General features: G+C 42.8%; 1 protein-coding gene across 4 annotated transcripts; it reads right to left on the bottom strand.

Annotated features, from left to right (window-relative positions):
- Positions 1-662: 662 nt before the first annotated feature.
- LOC135260204 (cathepsin K-like) lies at positions 663-13,755 on the bottom strand. Of its 4 annotated transcripts, none has more exons than XM_064345413.1 (8): positions 13,151-13,755; positions 9,866-10,004; positions 6,476-6,598; positions 4,877-5,029; positions 3,563-3,778; positions 2,760-2,925; positions 2,213-2,321; positions 663-1,744 (listed from the first exon to the last, which is right to left on the bottom strand). In XM_064345413.1, the coding sequence occupies exons 2-8, from the start codon at positions 9,995-9,997 to the stop codon at positions 1,645-1,647; spliced, it is 999 nt and encodes a 332-aa protein (XP_064201483.1). In that variant the 5' UTR covers positions 9,998-10,004; positions 13,151-13,755; the 3' UTR covers positions 663-1,644. The 4 variants fall into 4 exon arrangements, with proteins under 4 accessions (XP_064201483.1, XP_064201482.1, XP_064201480.1 ...); XM_064345412.1 differs by having other exon boundaries at positions 9,866-10,007; positions 13,151-13,754; XM_064345410.1 differs by having other exon boundaries at positions 9,866-10,011; positions 13,151-13,749.
- Positions 13,756-14,149: the final 394 nt, after the last annotated feature.

The following is a 14,149-nucleotide window of genomic DNA, read 5'->3' on the forward strand; positions in this document are numbered from 1 at the left end:
ATGTACACTTCAGATCAACACAGCTTTTTGAGCGTTATTCTAGTGGTAAGCAGTATACACTGACTATAGCTTCAGGGATAAAAACAAACTCAAAAAAACTAATTTTGATTTCAAGTTTAGTTTTTTTTTTTTTAATTTTTTGCAGCAGATGTCGCTATGTGGTCATTACCCGGGTGTTTTCGGAAAACATTTTGTTCAAAACACAGACACAATGGAATGGCACACCTTTCTGGGAGGCGTGGATAATGGTTTGATTGAGCCATTACAATCCGAACAATCCTGGTAATCCGATTTTAAAACTATAAAACAACCCCTCGTTCACATTCTCCTTGCACCGCTACTTCCAAGTTGCTGTGGCTATTTCTGTCGTACACAGACAAGGCAGGTCTTATCTAGAGTTGATGTATCTCCCTCCAAGGGATTGGTTATCGTAAAAACAAGACATGAAGTGTTTATTTAATATGGCTGATGATTTTTAAATGTCAGTAGGTAGTACATTTCCAACTTTTAATGAATGTGGTCATTCCATATAAATTGTTTTATCAGTGTATCCTGGCTATTTTTTCAATCACATACTGTAATTACACTTGGACTGATTGATTGATTGATTGAGTGAGTGAGTGAGTGAGTGAGTGATTGACTGACCAGTAAACCCCAAATAATTTATTTTTAAAGTTTATTGATTTGCAGATGTTGACCTAATTTATGTATTAGATAGAATATTGTTTATAACAGGGATACACCCAGGACAGTTCGCCTGTCCATCACAGGGCACACACACCATTCACTCACACACTCATACCTAGGACAATTTAGACTCTTTTCAGGATTGTAAATATAAAATTTTAATTTTAATTTAAAATGCAAAGTGAAATTCTGTAGGCAACTTCATCTTGGCCATTGGCCTAGAGTAATACAGGATTAAATACAGGAGTAATACATGTTAGGTCAGATGAAACCATGTTTCAATACAAGTGTGTTGTTTCTCATACAAACACAAGCTCCACCCATTTCTATGCAAATGTTGGCAAAGGCAGCCATCAGTACAGAAACTAAGCTTTGTGATTGGCTCAGGTGTCTCAGTACCTGAATAACCTGCCCAGCACTCCAAGCAGAATCAATCAACACTTTCTTCTTCACATTTTCTTTCCTTTTTGAAAAGATTTGTAAATCCACAAGTGTGTGTTCACTGCCATCTGTGTGTTTGACAGCTGCAGAGATGGTATGATCACTTTCACTGTCCATTGCATGAAAGAAGAGGTGTGGCACTGGATAAACTAGGCTCTTTTATTTTACCCCCAACCGCTGATCCAAGATCAACAAACAAAAAAATGAACCCCAGAAGATGAAAATGCTGTTATATTAGCTGGCTAATGTGAGGAAAGTTGAAAGAGAGTTGTGGACAGTCTTAATAATCTTCCCTCATAATGCACACACAGACACGTGTACACACATAACCACACAACGTCTCACACACACACACACACACGCGGGCATGCGGGCGCACACACGCGCACGGGGCACACACACGCCCACACATAACCACATACAAACACACATACACACACACAGGCACAGGCACACAGGTCATGCTCAGATTAGAGCTATATTTCCACTTTTCGGACTCTTTGCGCCCCCTGCTGGTCACATGATGGGGATGCTGGCCAGGTTGGCGATTCCACAGAGGTTTCTGCTGTTCCGGGCCATCAAAATATAACCTCTATCGCCCCATGCTTGCCCCCAGCTGTTCGGGGCGGGGAGGGCGCGTGGGGGTGGGGTTGGGGGGGGGATTGGTGAAAGTGGGAGAAAAACACAGATGGGGACGAGGACAAGAGGTTAACATTTCTTGACTGCTTGTTGGAACATACTTTCCATTGCACATAAGTGAAAGTTTGTATCTACTGCTGTTGTTATTCTACTCCACAACCCAAACATAATGCACAACTGCCAGAGCTGTAGGCCAGAGCTGCATACTGCATGAAAAGAATACCTTTTTCACTGAATATAAGGTATTGTGGGTTATGTTGATGGGGTTGATTCAAGGCTGCGTTTCATTGGCTGAGCTGCCTGATTTGAAGCGTAACTGCCTCCCAGCTCCGCGGCAGAGCACTTGGAGACACGCTCTGAGCGTCGAGCTCCTTGTAAAACACGCTGTCTGTCAGCTGCGTACTCTTTCCAGACCAGGGCGTGTCGTGGGGTCGGCGGAGCTCACCTGTTCTTAACGATCCAGAACTTCTTGCAGGTGGGAGTGACGCCGTAGCCGACCACCAGCACGGCGTGGTTCAGGTACTCCCCGCTACACTCGGGGTCGTAGTAAACACCTGCAGAGGAGACGGCGGGACAGGTGAGCTGCTCTTACCTGTGGTAAACTGCCACTACACTGTTGTGTCCTTACCCACAAAGCCACTTTTGCATCATTACCCACGATGGCACTTTTCTGTCATTATCCACAATGCCACTTTTGTGTCATTACCCACAATGCCACTTTTACTTTCTGACCCATGGACTTTCCACCTCTGCATTACACTGGAGAGTTTGTTTTAGTTTCAGAGCTTGAAAGATTTCATCCAATTGTGCGGGGGGTCAGAAAGAGGTCAGCCAATAAGAACCGCCGAGATCTCACACTGTGCCAGCGAAACCTTCAACTGCCCGACTGGCTCTACAGTTCAGCCAATCACATGCAGGGAGACAATGTACTTCTGGGTCAATGGGTCAGTGCGTCCCCATGGTTCCCTCCCAGCAGAAGGCTCTGGCCTTACCGCTCTTGTAGAAGGTAAAGTTTGGGGATCTGGCTTGGATCCCCACGGAAACGGGCCCACGCACGGCCACGACTGCCTGCAAGAAACGCTCGTTCCCCGCAGGGAGCTCCATAAAGTACCAGATCTGGGCCACCCTGTCTGATCTGTCAAAGGTACACTTCTGCTCCTGAGGAGGCACACACAGACACACACAGGCACACACACACACATAACACCCACACACACCCATAAACAGGCACACCAAACACACTACATACATACATACACACACACACACACACACACACACACACACACACACACACACACATTAGACCACAGATGGGCAATGGGAGCCGTATCTGTTTCTGGTTTTCTTGCAGGTTCTGGCCTAAATTATTCAATCAGCCCTGACATTAGCTCCATTTGTTGAAATGTAGCGTGTAAATTACTGTTTTTGTGTCACTAAGTGAAACATTTGCTGTGATCTAATTTACAAGAGAACCAGTGTTGGTGTATGCAGCCATTTATCTAATTTAGCCAGAGTAATTAGTGGAAACAGAAACCTACATATAGACCGGCTCTCCAGGCCCAGAACTGCCCACCCAGCACTAAACTCAGCCCCAAGGTTTTAAGGTATTTTCTATTAGAGATCTCCCATCCAAGTACAAAACAAGCCAATACCCACTTAGCTACAGCAGTTTGACTCAATAAGGGTACAGGGCAGTACAGCTGAGGTTCGTATTTCTATAAATAAATTAAAAAAGCTCTTTGGGTACAGTGCCCTGTGAGTATGTTTTATGAGGAAGTGGGGGTTTATGTACCACGCCCATGTAGGGATATTTCCCCTCAGAGCTGATGCCTTTCTTCAATGTGTACTTGTAGGCATTGGTCATGTAGCCGCCCTTGCAGCCGTAGTTGCTCCTGACGCAGTCCACCAGGTTCTGGGGGCTGAGGGGCACCAGCTTCCTCCGGCTCCTCATTAGCTGACCCTCCAGAGCCCCCGCGGCGCTGATGGCCCAACAGGAAAGGCAGGAGCCCTGGGGAGGAACCGTGGCGCTGTCATTCCACCCGTGTCCACCAGAGGGGAGCGTTACTCCTTATCGCGGTTTTTGGTGGGAGAGTGAGGGTAAAGCCACACATCCTCTGACGTGATCACCTGGCTTCACTCTCGCCTCTCCAAATATCTTTGGAGCTTATGGGCGTATTTTTAAACAGCGTTTGTCAAACGTATTTTTATCCTACATTTTGGAAGTCCCCATAGAGCTGTAATTAACAAGACATCTTTAACTGAACTACATGGACTGGGGAACTAAAATTAGAAATTGACTTTTCATATCAGATCATGTGAACATCTCGGATCTTTAATCTGATTGGTTGATCCTTCGCGGACATGAAAAATCACCTCCCATTGAAATGGACTGAGACGATTACGAAGTCACTCCTTATCCCAGGATGTGTGGAATCACCCTTAGCCTTACACATTTTCAGTGGTTTGAACAAGGCAATGATTGACAACTCGTTGTTGCTCCGCCCATTAGGGGGTTCGTGAAGTGTCACTCTCCCATCGCTAGTTTCAGCACACTCAGAGCGTTCTGTCTCTAAATACACTAAATAATCCAAGTTATCTGACACAGGTGTACAGAACGTCACTAGGAGCTATCTATTGACAAGTCTGCTGTGATTGTTCAGACTGAAAGGAGGAGACCAAACATAACATTTTCCTTGGGTACTCAGATTATTGAACAGATTTAATTTAGAGAGTAATGTACAGAGTCAGCTCCTACTTTGCATCCAGGAAAAGATGTCCCCAAAAGTGACAGAGCTAGTAGTTTTCCCCTGCTGCCACCAGAGGGCAGTATTGCTGCTTGTGCCTCAACGCATGATCCCGGGAACTGCCTGAATTTGCTGCCCTGTGCTTTCGGTGGTTTAACAGACTGAACACTAATCTAATTTGACCTAATGTTCATTTAGATAAATCATTTAAATGTACCGCTAATCCCTGTCTCTCTGGTAATGAAGCATGGAGATGAGTTCACCTCTAATTGTGGCCTCCGTTAGAAATGTTTAAAAATGGCCCGGTTCTTGGTTCCTGGATCTCGGTTCCTGGGTCTTCGTCTCTTTATGAACACACTGACCTGATTTATGACCGGCGTGACGAAGCCAAGTATGCGGTAATCGATGGTATTGGGCAGTTTTGTGGGGATGTCATCGAGAGCGAAGGTGTTGTTGGTCTCCCTGGCCTGAGGAACCACCAGACCGGTCATCTTCTCAGCCACTTCCTCAGCGGTCTGGGGTGGAGGGGGGGAGAAGACATGGTTCAGGAGGAGAAGATGAGGTGCTGGGTAACGATTCCTCTGTAAGTCTGACTTGGTAATGCGAGCTGTTCTGTCTGTGATTCCCCCCTCCCCTCCACCCCCACCCCCACCCACACCATGTGAAACAGCAATGCAGAGTTCTCAGTACTGGCCCAGGAGGAACTCGTCTTCCAGGAAATTAGCTCTCTACTGTGCCAAGTCTGGCCCAGCAGGAACCTGTCACTATCAAATCCGTTTGTTGAGATGTTTTCATTCATGTGAAGTTAACTATTCCTTATCTAGAGCAACTTACATAGCATACTTCCTCACTGAAAACAGTTTTCTACCGCTGAAAGTTTACTGAGGCAGTTCAAGGAAAGGATTGTGCTGAAGGCCCCAAAAACTTTGAGTTACATAAGCCCAGTTATAGAGCCAAACCACTACATTGCATTGTATTGATCTTTTTTTAGTAAGTGATTTGTTGGTGTTGTTGTGCAAAAGCCTCCACTTCGAATGTGATAGCGCTGTGCTAATGCTCCTTCAGAGGAATGCTTCTGCTGGGGTGTGGGTCGGGCGGTGCAGCTCAGGTTGGATGGTGCGAGTTGTGAGGTGCAGGTTGGGTGGTGTGGGCTGGGCGGTGCAGGTCGGATGGTGCAGGTTGGCTGGTGTGGGTTGGGTGGTGAAGGTCGGAGGGTGTGAGTTGTGCGGTGCAGGTTGGGTGGTGCAGAATAGGTGGTGTGTGTTGGGTGGTGTAGGCTGGGTGGTGCAGGTCGGACGGTGTGAGTTGTGGGGTGCAGATTGGGCGGCGCAAGTTATGTGGTGTAGGTTGGGAGGTGTGGGTTTGGTGCTGCAGTTTGGGCGGTTCAAGTTGGATGGGGTGCAGGTGTTGCGGTACAGGTTGGATGGTGTGGATTGGGCAGTGCCGGTCGGGTGATGTGGATTAAGCAATGCAGGTTGGGTGGTGTGAATTGTGGGGTGCAGTTCGGATGGTGCAGGATGAGTGGTGTGGATTGGGCAGTGCAGGTTGAGTGGTGTGGATTGGGCAGTGCAGGTTGGGTGGTTTGAGTTGTGGGGTGCAGGTCAAGTGCTGCGGGTTTGGTGGTGCAGGTTGGATGTGTGGGTTGGGTGGTGTGGTTTAAGCAGTGCAGGTTGGGTGGTGTGAATTGTGGGGTGCATGTCGGATGGTGCAGGATGGATGGTGCAGGTTTGGTGGTACAGGTTGGATGGTGTGGATTGTGCTGTGCAGGTTGGGTGGTGTGAGTTGTGGGGTGTGGGTCAATTGGTGCAGGTTGGGCGGTTCATGTTGGATGATGTGAGTTGTGGGGTGCAGGTTGGGTGGTGCAGGTTATGGGGTGTAGATTGGATGTTGCAGGTTGTGGGGCGCAGGTTGGCGGTGCAGGTTGTGGGGTGCAGGTTGGGAGGCGCAGGTTGGGTACTCGCCATGTCTCCCATGTGGTTCATGCCCAGCTGATAGGAGTGCATGCCCTGCTCATACTCCAGGTTGTGGGCCTCGATCAGCAGCGTGTTCTTCTCCCAGACTGACCTGCGCTGCTCCTCCTCCTCCTACAGGTTCAAAGGTGACTGTGTTCTGTTAAGGACACTCTACAATAATCAAGATAAAAAGAAAATAGGTCTAACACTTGTAAATGGATTCGAGAGAGAACACCAGAAGTCCATCGCTGCCCTCAAGGTGGACCTAAGGAAACAAAACTGGAACGAGGTTTATGCTAATGATGATCCTAACAAAGCCTATGAGGCGTTTTTGTCCACATTAATTGTGCTTTATGAAAAAAACTGTCCGTTAAGAAAACTCACAAGGAAGCACAAATATGTGGACAAGCCATGAATTACCAAGGGGATAGAGAACGCACGTAAAAAGAAAAATGTATTATTTAGGAGATTTTTAAAACATAGAACAATAGAAGCAGAAAACAAATATAAGATACATAAAAATAAATTAATAAGTATTATGCGATCTAATAAGAAAGAGCATTATCACAAACTATTGGAGCAGTATAGGAGTAACACTCAAGGAACACGGAGAGTGCTTAACAGCCTAATTAAAAAGGGTACTGGAAAAGCAGACAAACCAAATTACTTTGTAAAAGATAACAATACAATTATAAATAAAACAAAAGAAATCGACAATAAATGTAACAATTATTTTGTAAATGTTGGATACAATGTAGCAAACACGATTGCGGAGCCGAGAAATATGGATGGTGTAGATGAAGGCATTGTTCATAAAAACACTCTCCATCTTTATTAGACGTGCTGCTGAAAAGGAAATACTTGACATTGTTAAAAAAGTCGACTGATTGGACTGAAATGAATATGTCGTTAGTAAAAGATATTATAGAATGTATAGTGAAACCATTGACACATATCTGCAATCAATCCTTCCAAACAGGTATATTTCACAGAAAAATGAAAACAGCAAAAGTCATTCCTATTTATAATAGTGGAGATAGACGTCTATTCTCCAATTATAGACCAATTTCTCTGCTTTCCAAGTTCTCAAAAATTTTAGAAAAAATATTTGTGCAAAGATAATTTCATAGAAAAACACAATTTATTGAGTGACCATCAGTATGACCTTCGAGCTAATAGGTCCACCTCAATGGCAGTGATGGAACTGGTAGAAGAGATTTCTACTGCAATGGACAACAAGAAATATACTGTGGGGGTGTTTCTAGACCTAAAAAAAGCACTCTATACCATTGACCTGGCTTATTAATGAAGAAACTGGAGAGATATGGTATTAGAGGAATAGCACACTCATGGCTAAGTAGTTACCTCGATGATAGACATCAATATGTACAAATAAATAACGTTGAATCTGATTTGTTGAAGGTTACTTGTGGGGTTCCACAAGGTTCTGTGCTAGGCCCTAAACTGTTTATATTGTATATAAATGATATTTGTAAAGTGTCTAAATTGTTAAAATTTGTTTTATTTGCTGATGACACTAATTTATATTGCTCCAGGAAAAGTTTGGAAGGGCTTCTGAATACAGTGGAAAGGGAATTGAAAGCCTTAAAGAAATGGTTTGAAATTAACAAGTTGTCACTGAATGTAAGTAAAACAAAGTTTATAATATTTGGTAATCGGCAAATCAATAATCAAGTAAAAAGTATGATAAATGATGTCGAAATAGAAAGAGTGTATGAAAATAAATTTCTGGGCGTTATAATTGACCATAAAATATGTTGGAAACCACACATAAATAATGTGAAAACAAAAATGTCTAAAACCATCACAATATTATATAAAACTAAAGATATCTTGAATCAGAAATCACTATATATACTGTATTGTTCTCTCATAGTTCCATACATTACCTACTGTGTGGAGGTATGGGGAAATACATACAAAACCAGCACTTATCCAATTTTCACCCTACAGAAGAGAGCTATAAGAATTATAAATCGAACGGATTATTACGAACCAACCAAAGCATTTATTGACTTACATGCTTTAAAATTTTATGATCTAGTTGATCTTAAAACTGCACAGATAATGTACAAAGCACAAAATAATTTGCTTCCTAACTGTATTCAGAGGTTGTTTGAAATTAGAGAGAGCCAGTATGAAATTAGGGGAATAGGTATGTTTAAAAAATCACGGGTAAGGACAAATATAAAGATGAGAAGTATATCTGTCAAAGGGGTTAATTTGTGGAATAGTTGTGACAAGGAATTAAGAATGTGTAGTTCACTTTGCAAATTTAAAAAAATGTTTAAAAATAATGTGTTAAACAAATATAAAACGGAGTTATGATCATTATTGTGTATGAAACATTTGGAACTTTAGTTTTTGTTTCTGTTCTGATTTGTTTTTGTATAGCCTAAATCTAGTAGTGAAAGGGATGCATATTAGAATATGTTATGTAAAAAGGGTAGGTATAATAAGCTAAAGCTTCAGCCAACACCTTTTCGGTCAATATTTTTTGATTTCCTTTTAATTTAATGCCTTATTGTTATTTATCTATTTCTATGTGCATTCTTTTTGGAAAATTGTTAATAAGGACCGAAATAAATTACTACTAGTACTACTATTAGGTGCCACACTGTGTCTGGGCCAGCTTTTGGTTCTCAACCTCAGCACCGGAGGTAATGTCGCCCCCTGTTGATATCTATGTTTTCACTCAAGAAGCAAGTTTCCCAATTGGGCTCCATTCATTCTTGAAAGCAAAAATAAAATACTTCCGCTCAAATATTGATGTCAACGGCTTGCATTATATATATATATATATATATATATATATATATATATATATATATATTTGGAAGAAAAATCACATTATATTTCCGAGGTAAAATATTTTATTCCTACCACACAGACAAAGATATGATATAAAATGGTACTTCCTGGTTCTGACGTGCTCCCCACAGGCTTCTATCGGCATCGCTGTCCCTACATATTTTTACTCTAAGGTCTTGGCCACTGTGTCTGCAGGTTTTTACTCTAAGGTCTGGGCCACTGTGTCTGCAGGTTTTTACTCTAAGGTCTGGGCCTCTGTGTCTGCAGTTTTTTACTCTAAGGTCTGGGCCTCTGTGTCTGCAGGTTTTTACTCTAAGGTCTGGGCCTCTGTGTCTGCAGGTTTTTACTCTAAGGTCTGGGCCTCTGTGTCTGCAGGTTTTTACTCTAAGGTCTGGGCCTCTGTGTCTGCAGGTTTTTCTCTAAGGTCTGGGCCTCTGTGTCTGCAGGTTTTACTCTAAGGTCTGGGTCTCACTCTGGTCTGGACCGCGTGTCTGGTTTGTGGGCTCTTTTCAATCAGCAGCCAATCAAGGCCCTGGAAACAAGGCGTGTGGACTTTGACACGCTTACCTGGCTGCCATACTCTTTATTGTGAAGGTCCTTCCAGTCCTTCCACTGACCATTCAGAGTCAGGTTGAGATGGGAGGAGGCGTGGCTAATGATCCCGAGGACCAATAGAAAGAAGTTCTGCAGGGCATACATCCTAACACTACTTTCTGAAGAAAAAGGGAGTAGGTGGGTGGGGGAGGAGGGTAGTGAGTTCAAGACAAACAAAAAATGAAAAAAACAGACATACATACAGTGCATGAAGAAGTCACAAAATTTCCAAGGCAACAAAAGGCGTAGATTTCGGGGATGCGTCCCCCTCAATATTTGGAACACGTGCATTTGTCCCCCTGAATTTTGCGTTTTCCTTTACATAAATGAAGACATTTCCACCATAAATTGATACAGAAAAGGCACAAATTGGTGCATATAAATTCACGAGAATGCAGGAAATTAAGTATTTGGCGCTCAAAATTTCACCCCCCCAATGTTCAAACGAAATCTATGCCACTGATGGCAACATATTGACTCCAGCAAATTGTATAGAATCTTTTCTACCGAGACACCATCACCAAGACATTTTGTGGGAAACCAGGAAGGATATAGTGTAGTATATCTGGGGCGGGAGTGTAGTATAATGGGTAAGTACCCTAAAGGTTGCAGGTTCGATTCCCAGGTGTCCCGGTAGGACACTGCAGTTGTACCCTTAAGCAAGGTACTTAACCCTCCTGTTATGTTGTGCGTCAAATTGACCCTTTTTAAAGTTTGAAAATCTAGGAAAAATACTTAAAATTATTTTTTCAGTATGAAACTTCTTCTACTGGCCTTAATTAGTGTAATCAACATTCTAAATTAAAATGGTTCATTTCATGTATTTGCAAACCCCCCCTGTATGTTTATATCACCCGGGAACATTTTGCTGTACCTAAAAAATGAACAGAACAGGAGGGTTAAACAGCACTGCTTCAGTATATATCCAACTGTATAAATAGATGCAATGTAAATGATGTTTAAAATGTTGTGTAAGTCGCTCTGGATAAGAGTGTCTGCTAAATTCTTGTAATGTAATGTAATGGAATATAGGAAAGACCAGGCCTGAAAACCAGCAAGTTTGGTAAGGAAAAAAAACTCCCCAGTGGGGGGAAAAAACTCCCAGGTTGAAGAAATCTCAAGTTCAACTCAGCTGTGGAGTGGAAGCCAAGCCTCCCCTGGCCAGCTCAGTGTTAGCAGCTATGTGCTAAATGCTAGCAGGGAGATACTGGTAAATCTTCCAGGCAAGGAATCATAATCACAGTGGGAAAAAAAGAGGCTTATACAGAAACTGGGATTTGTATTGCAGCTGAGCCATTGGGTTTGAGATCAGAGGACAGTGGCTTTAAAGTAATAATCTCGAAGATTTTCATTAAAATAAATCTCTGTTAAGTCACTATCTATCGCTGAATTAGGTAACACAATTGTGATTGAGCCAATTGTTATATTAATTTATATTATTATTATTATAAAAAATTATGATTAAAGAACTGGGTGTCTGTGGCGACATTCCCGGGGAAAAATCACAAGCGGCCCACAGAGAGGGTAGGCGGAGCTAACGCAACAAGGCTCGCCCTTGAACTCGACAATAACGGGGGGGGGGAAACCGTCTATCGAATGCAATGCTACCTTGTTGCAACCTTGCAATGTAGCTAACTAAAGGGCAGTTCAGATCAATGATTCGCAAGGAGACTGAATGCAACCTGCAAAATTCCAAGACGTCTGATTGTAAACGTTCTAAAACTTCACTTAGCGATTTGACAAGGTGGGTCTTTTGAGACCCCAGGCAACGGCTTCAGACGCTCTGCAACTAACCAGTTCACACCGCTGCAATTTTCTCTGCAACATTCTAAAACCGTTTCGTCTCGTTGCGAATCATTGATTTGAACTGGCCTTAACGTTATCGTTATTTACATTGCCATCATGTTCATCAATATATTGATCGGAATAAAGCCGGGGTATAGGTGGAGCAGAGCGGTTCTGATTTCTGTGTAAAGATGTCAAGCCTGAGAAAACTAAATAAAAGAACATGGCAGTATGGATTAGCGTTGTTATTATTTTATTACGCTTCCTCATATGTTACGTCAGCCTTGATTCCCATTTTTGATGAAATCTCCTTTGTTTTTGTTTTATTCTTCTTGTTCTGATTGCTAATTTAACACCCAGCTCAGCTTTATTCTCGAACAGTTTAGCTAGCAAAACCAGAAACAAGGCAGTTATTTCAAAAATATCACACAACAATCATTCACAAAAAAGACTGTTAATTGTGCACGACACATAATTGCACGAACCACAGCGAATCCCGCGAATTCTTCTCTGCAGTGTAAAGATACCGAGCAAAAGGTGGATAAAGAACATTTGTGGAAATTGATCATCACTAATTCTACCCCAGGTCTGCTACAGCATTTTAACCCGGCTCGGCAGTGTAAAGACAGCTTAAGTTAGCCTAATGTTAGACAATGAATGAGTATGTGCGTAACGTTACTTGTATAACAACCATTTTTTATTCATTAAATAATAAATGTAATAGTTGGCGTGGCCCAGGTGCCAACTGACTGACGTCAGACAGGCGACACTGGTAGGATCCGGTTGGATCTATGGGAAGTGAGGTCCAAAAACACACCTGCAATTACCGCTTCTCGCCATTGGTACCGCCAAAGAGAACGGAACGGAAATCTTCGAGATTGTAACTTTAATATCCACAAGGACCCGTTGCCATTCTATCCCTGAACAAGGTGTTTATCTTGAATTAAATGCTTTATCTTTGGTCTCGTTGTATGACAGTGTTTACCATCGCTCTGACTCCAGGTTACTCAAGCTCACTTCCTCTTTCTACTCAAAGAATAACTACAAATGAAAAACCAGGAAGTGCGGTGCAACCGGCAAAAGTACGCTCAAGTGTTTCCTGTAAAAAAAACGTTGAAAACTTCAGAAATAATAAATGTAGCTCTATACTACAATCACTGCACAGATGCCGGTAGGCTGCTTTGTTGGTGACACAAAGGCGTAAGCCACAGAGTAAAATACATATCATGTTTGAAATCCATACATGCAAATATGTTTCAAATATATGCATTTGAAATACGGCTTAACCCTGTAGTTACTCTTCATTACCTTACGGGCTGCTCCCATTTACATATACTGAGCACAGCCGATCAAAACCGGCCCAGGGATAAACATTATGTGTTAAATCACTCAGTGCAGGACACCGGTTGAGCGTTTAAACTCTCTCCGCAAAAGGACCCGTTCTGACAGCTCGGGGACAGAGAGCGCTCTTACCGCTGCGTCTGACGGTGAGACCAAGATCACCCAACACTCCTCACTGGACCGTGTCCCGACGAAAAGAGGACCTGTCTCCGCACGGTCGCCTGGCAACGGGAGAAGATGAGGCCAGAAGTCTGCCCTCCTTGATGTCGCGATCAACAATCTACGAGCTCAAAGAGGAAGTTTTATTTCCTGAGAGCAAACTATTTTTATGTCTTTCTCTCCCTCTTTCTCTTTTTTCTTTCCCTGTCTGTCCCTCTTTCGCTCTCCCCCTTTCTCTCTCTCCCTCTCTCTCTCTCTCTCTTTCACTTTATGCAGCGGTCTCATTTCCTCTTATTGTCAGTCATGTGAAAGTTATTTCGGGCCGATAACCTCGCAGGAAAGGCTTGAGGCTGCCAGAACACTGGTCTCTATTTCCTCATTCTGTTCGATTAAAGTATTTTTATCTGCTACACCTAAATGACCCTTAATCAACATGCATCCCCCTCAACACCCTGATCGTGTACAGAATCAATTCAAGTTGCGAGACTTTAAGGTAACACTCTGATTCCTCAAAGTATATTGAATAAGGGATAATTGGCTTCAAATACAAACACAAGACATGTACACTTCAGATCAACACAGCTTGTTGAGCGTTATTCTAGTGGTAAGCAGTATACACTGACTATAGCTTCAGGGATAAAAACAAACTCAAAAAAACTAATTTTGATTTCAAGTTTAGTTTTTTTTTTCAAATTTTTTGCAGCAGATGTCGCTATGTGGTCATTACCCGGGTGTTTTCGGAAAACATTTTGTTCAAAACACAGACACAATGGAATGGCACACCTTTCTGGGAGGCGTGGATAATGGTTTGATTGACACTCAGAGCCATTACAATCCAAACAATCCTGGTAATCCGATTTTAAAACTATAAAACAACCCCTCGTTCACATTCTCCTTGCACCGCTACTTCCAAGTTGCTGTGGCTATTTCTGTCGTACAGAGACAAGGCAGGTCTTATCTATAGTTGATGTA

Source organism: Anguilla rostrata, chromosome 8 (assembly GCF_018555375.3).
Source record: "Anguilla rostrata isolate EN2019 chromosome 8, ASM1855537v3, whole genome shotgun sequence".
In the NCBI taxonomy this organism is placed as follows: Eukaryota; Metazoa; Chordata; class Actinopteri; order Anguilliformes; family Anguillidae; genus Anguilla; species Anguilla rostrata.

What these genes read in the sequence shown, in the direction of transcription:
- LOC135260204 (XM_064345413.1), bottom strand. Translation starts at nt 9,997, where the DNA reads ATGTATGCCCTGCAGAACTTCTTTCTATTGGTCCTCGGGATCATTAGC. An exon ending in ATAAAGAGTATGGCAGCCAG is followed by an intron (nt 6,599 to 9,865) that starts GTAAGCGTGTCA and finishes TTGAACCTGTAG; the next exon opens with GAGGAGGAGGAGCAGCGCAG. An exon ending in CTTTACCTTCTACAAGAGCG is followed by an intron (nt 2,322 to 2,759) that starts GTAAGGCCAGAG and finishes TCTCCTCTGCAG; the next exon opens with GTGTTTACTACGACCCCGAG.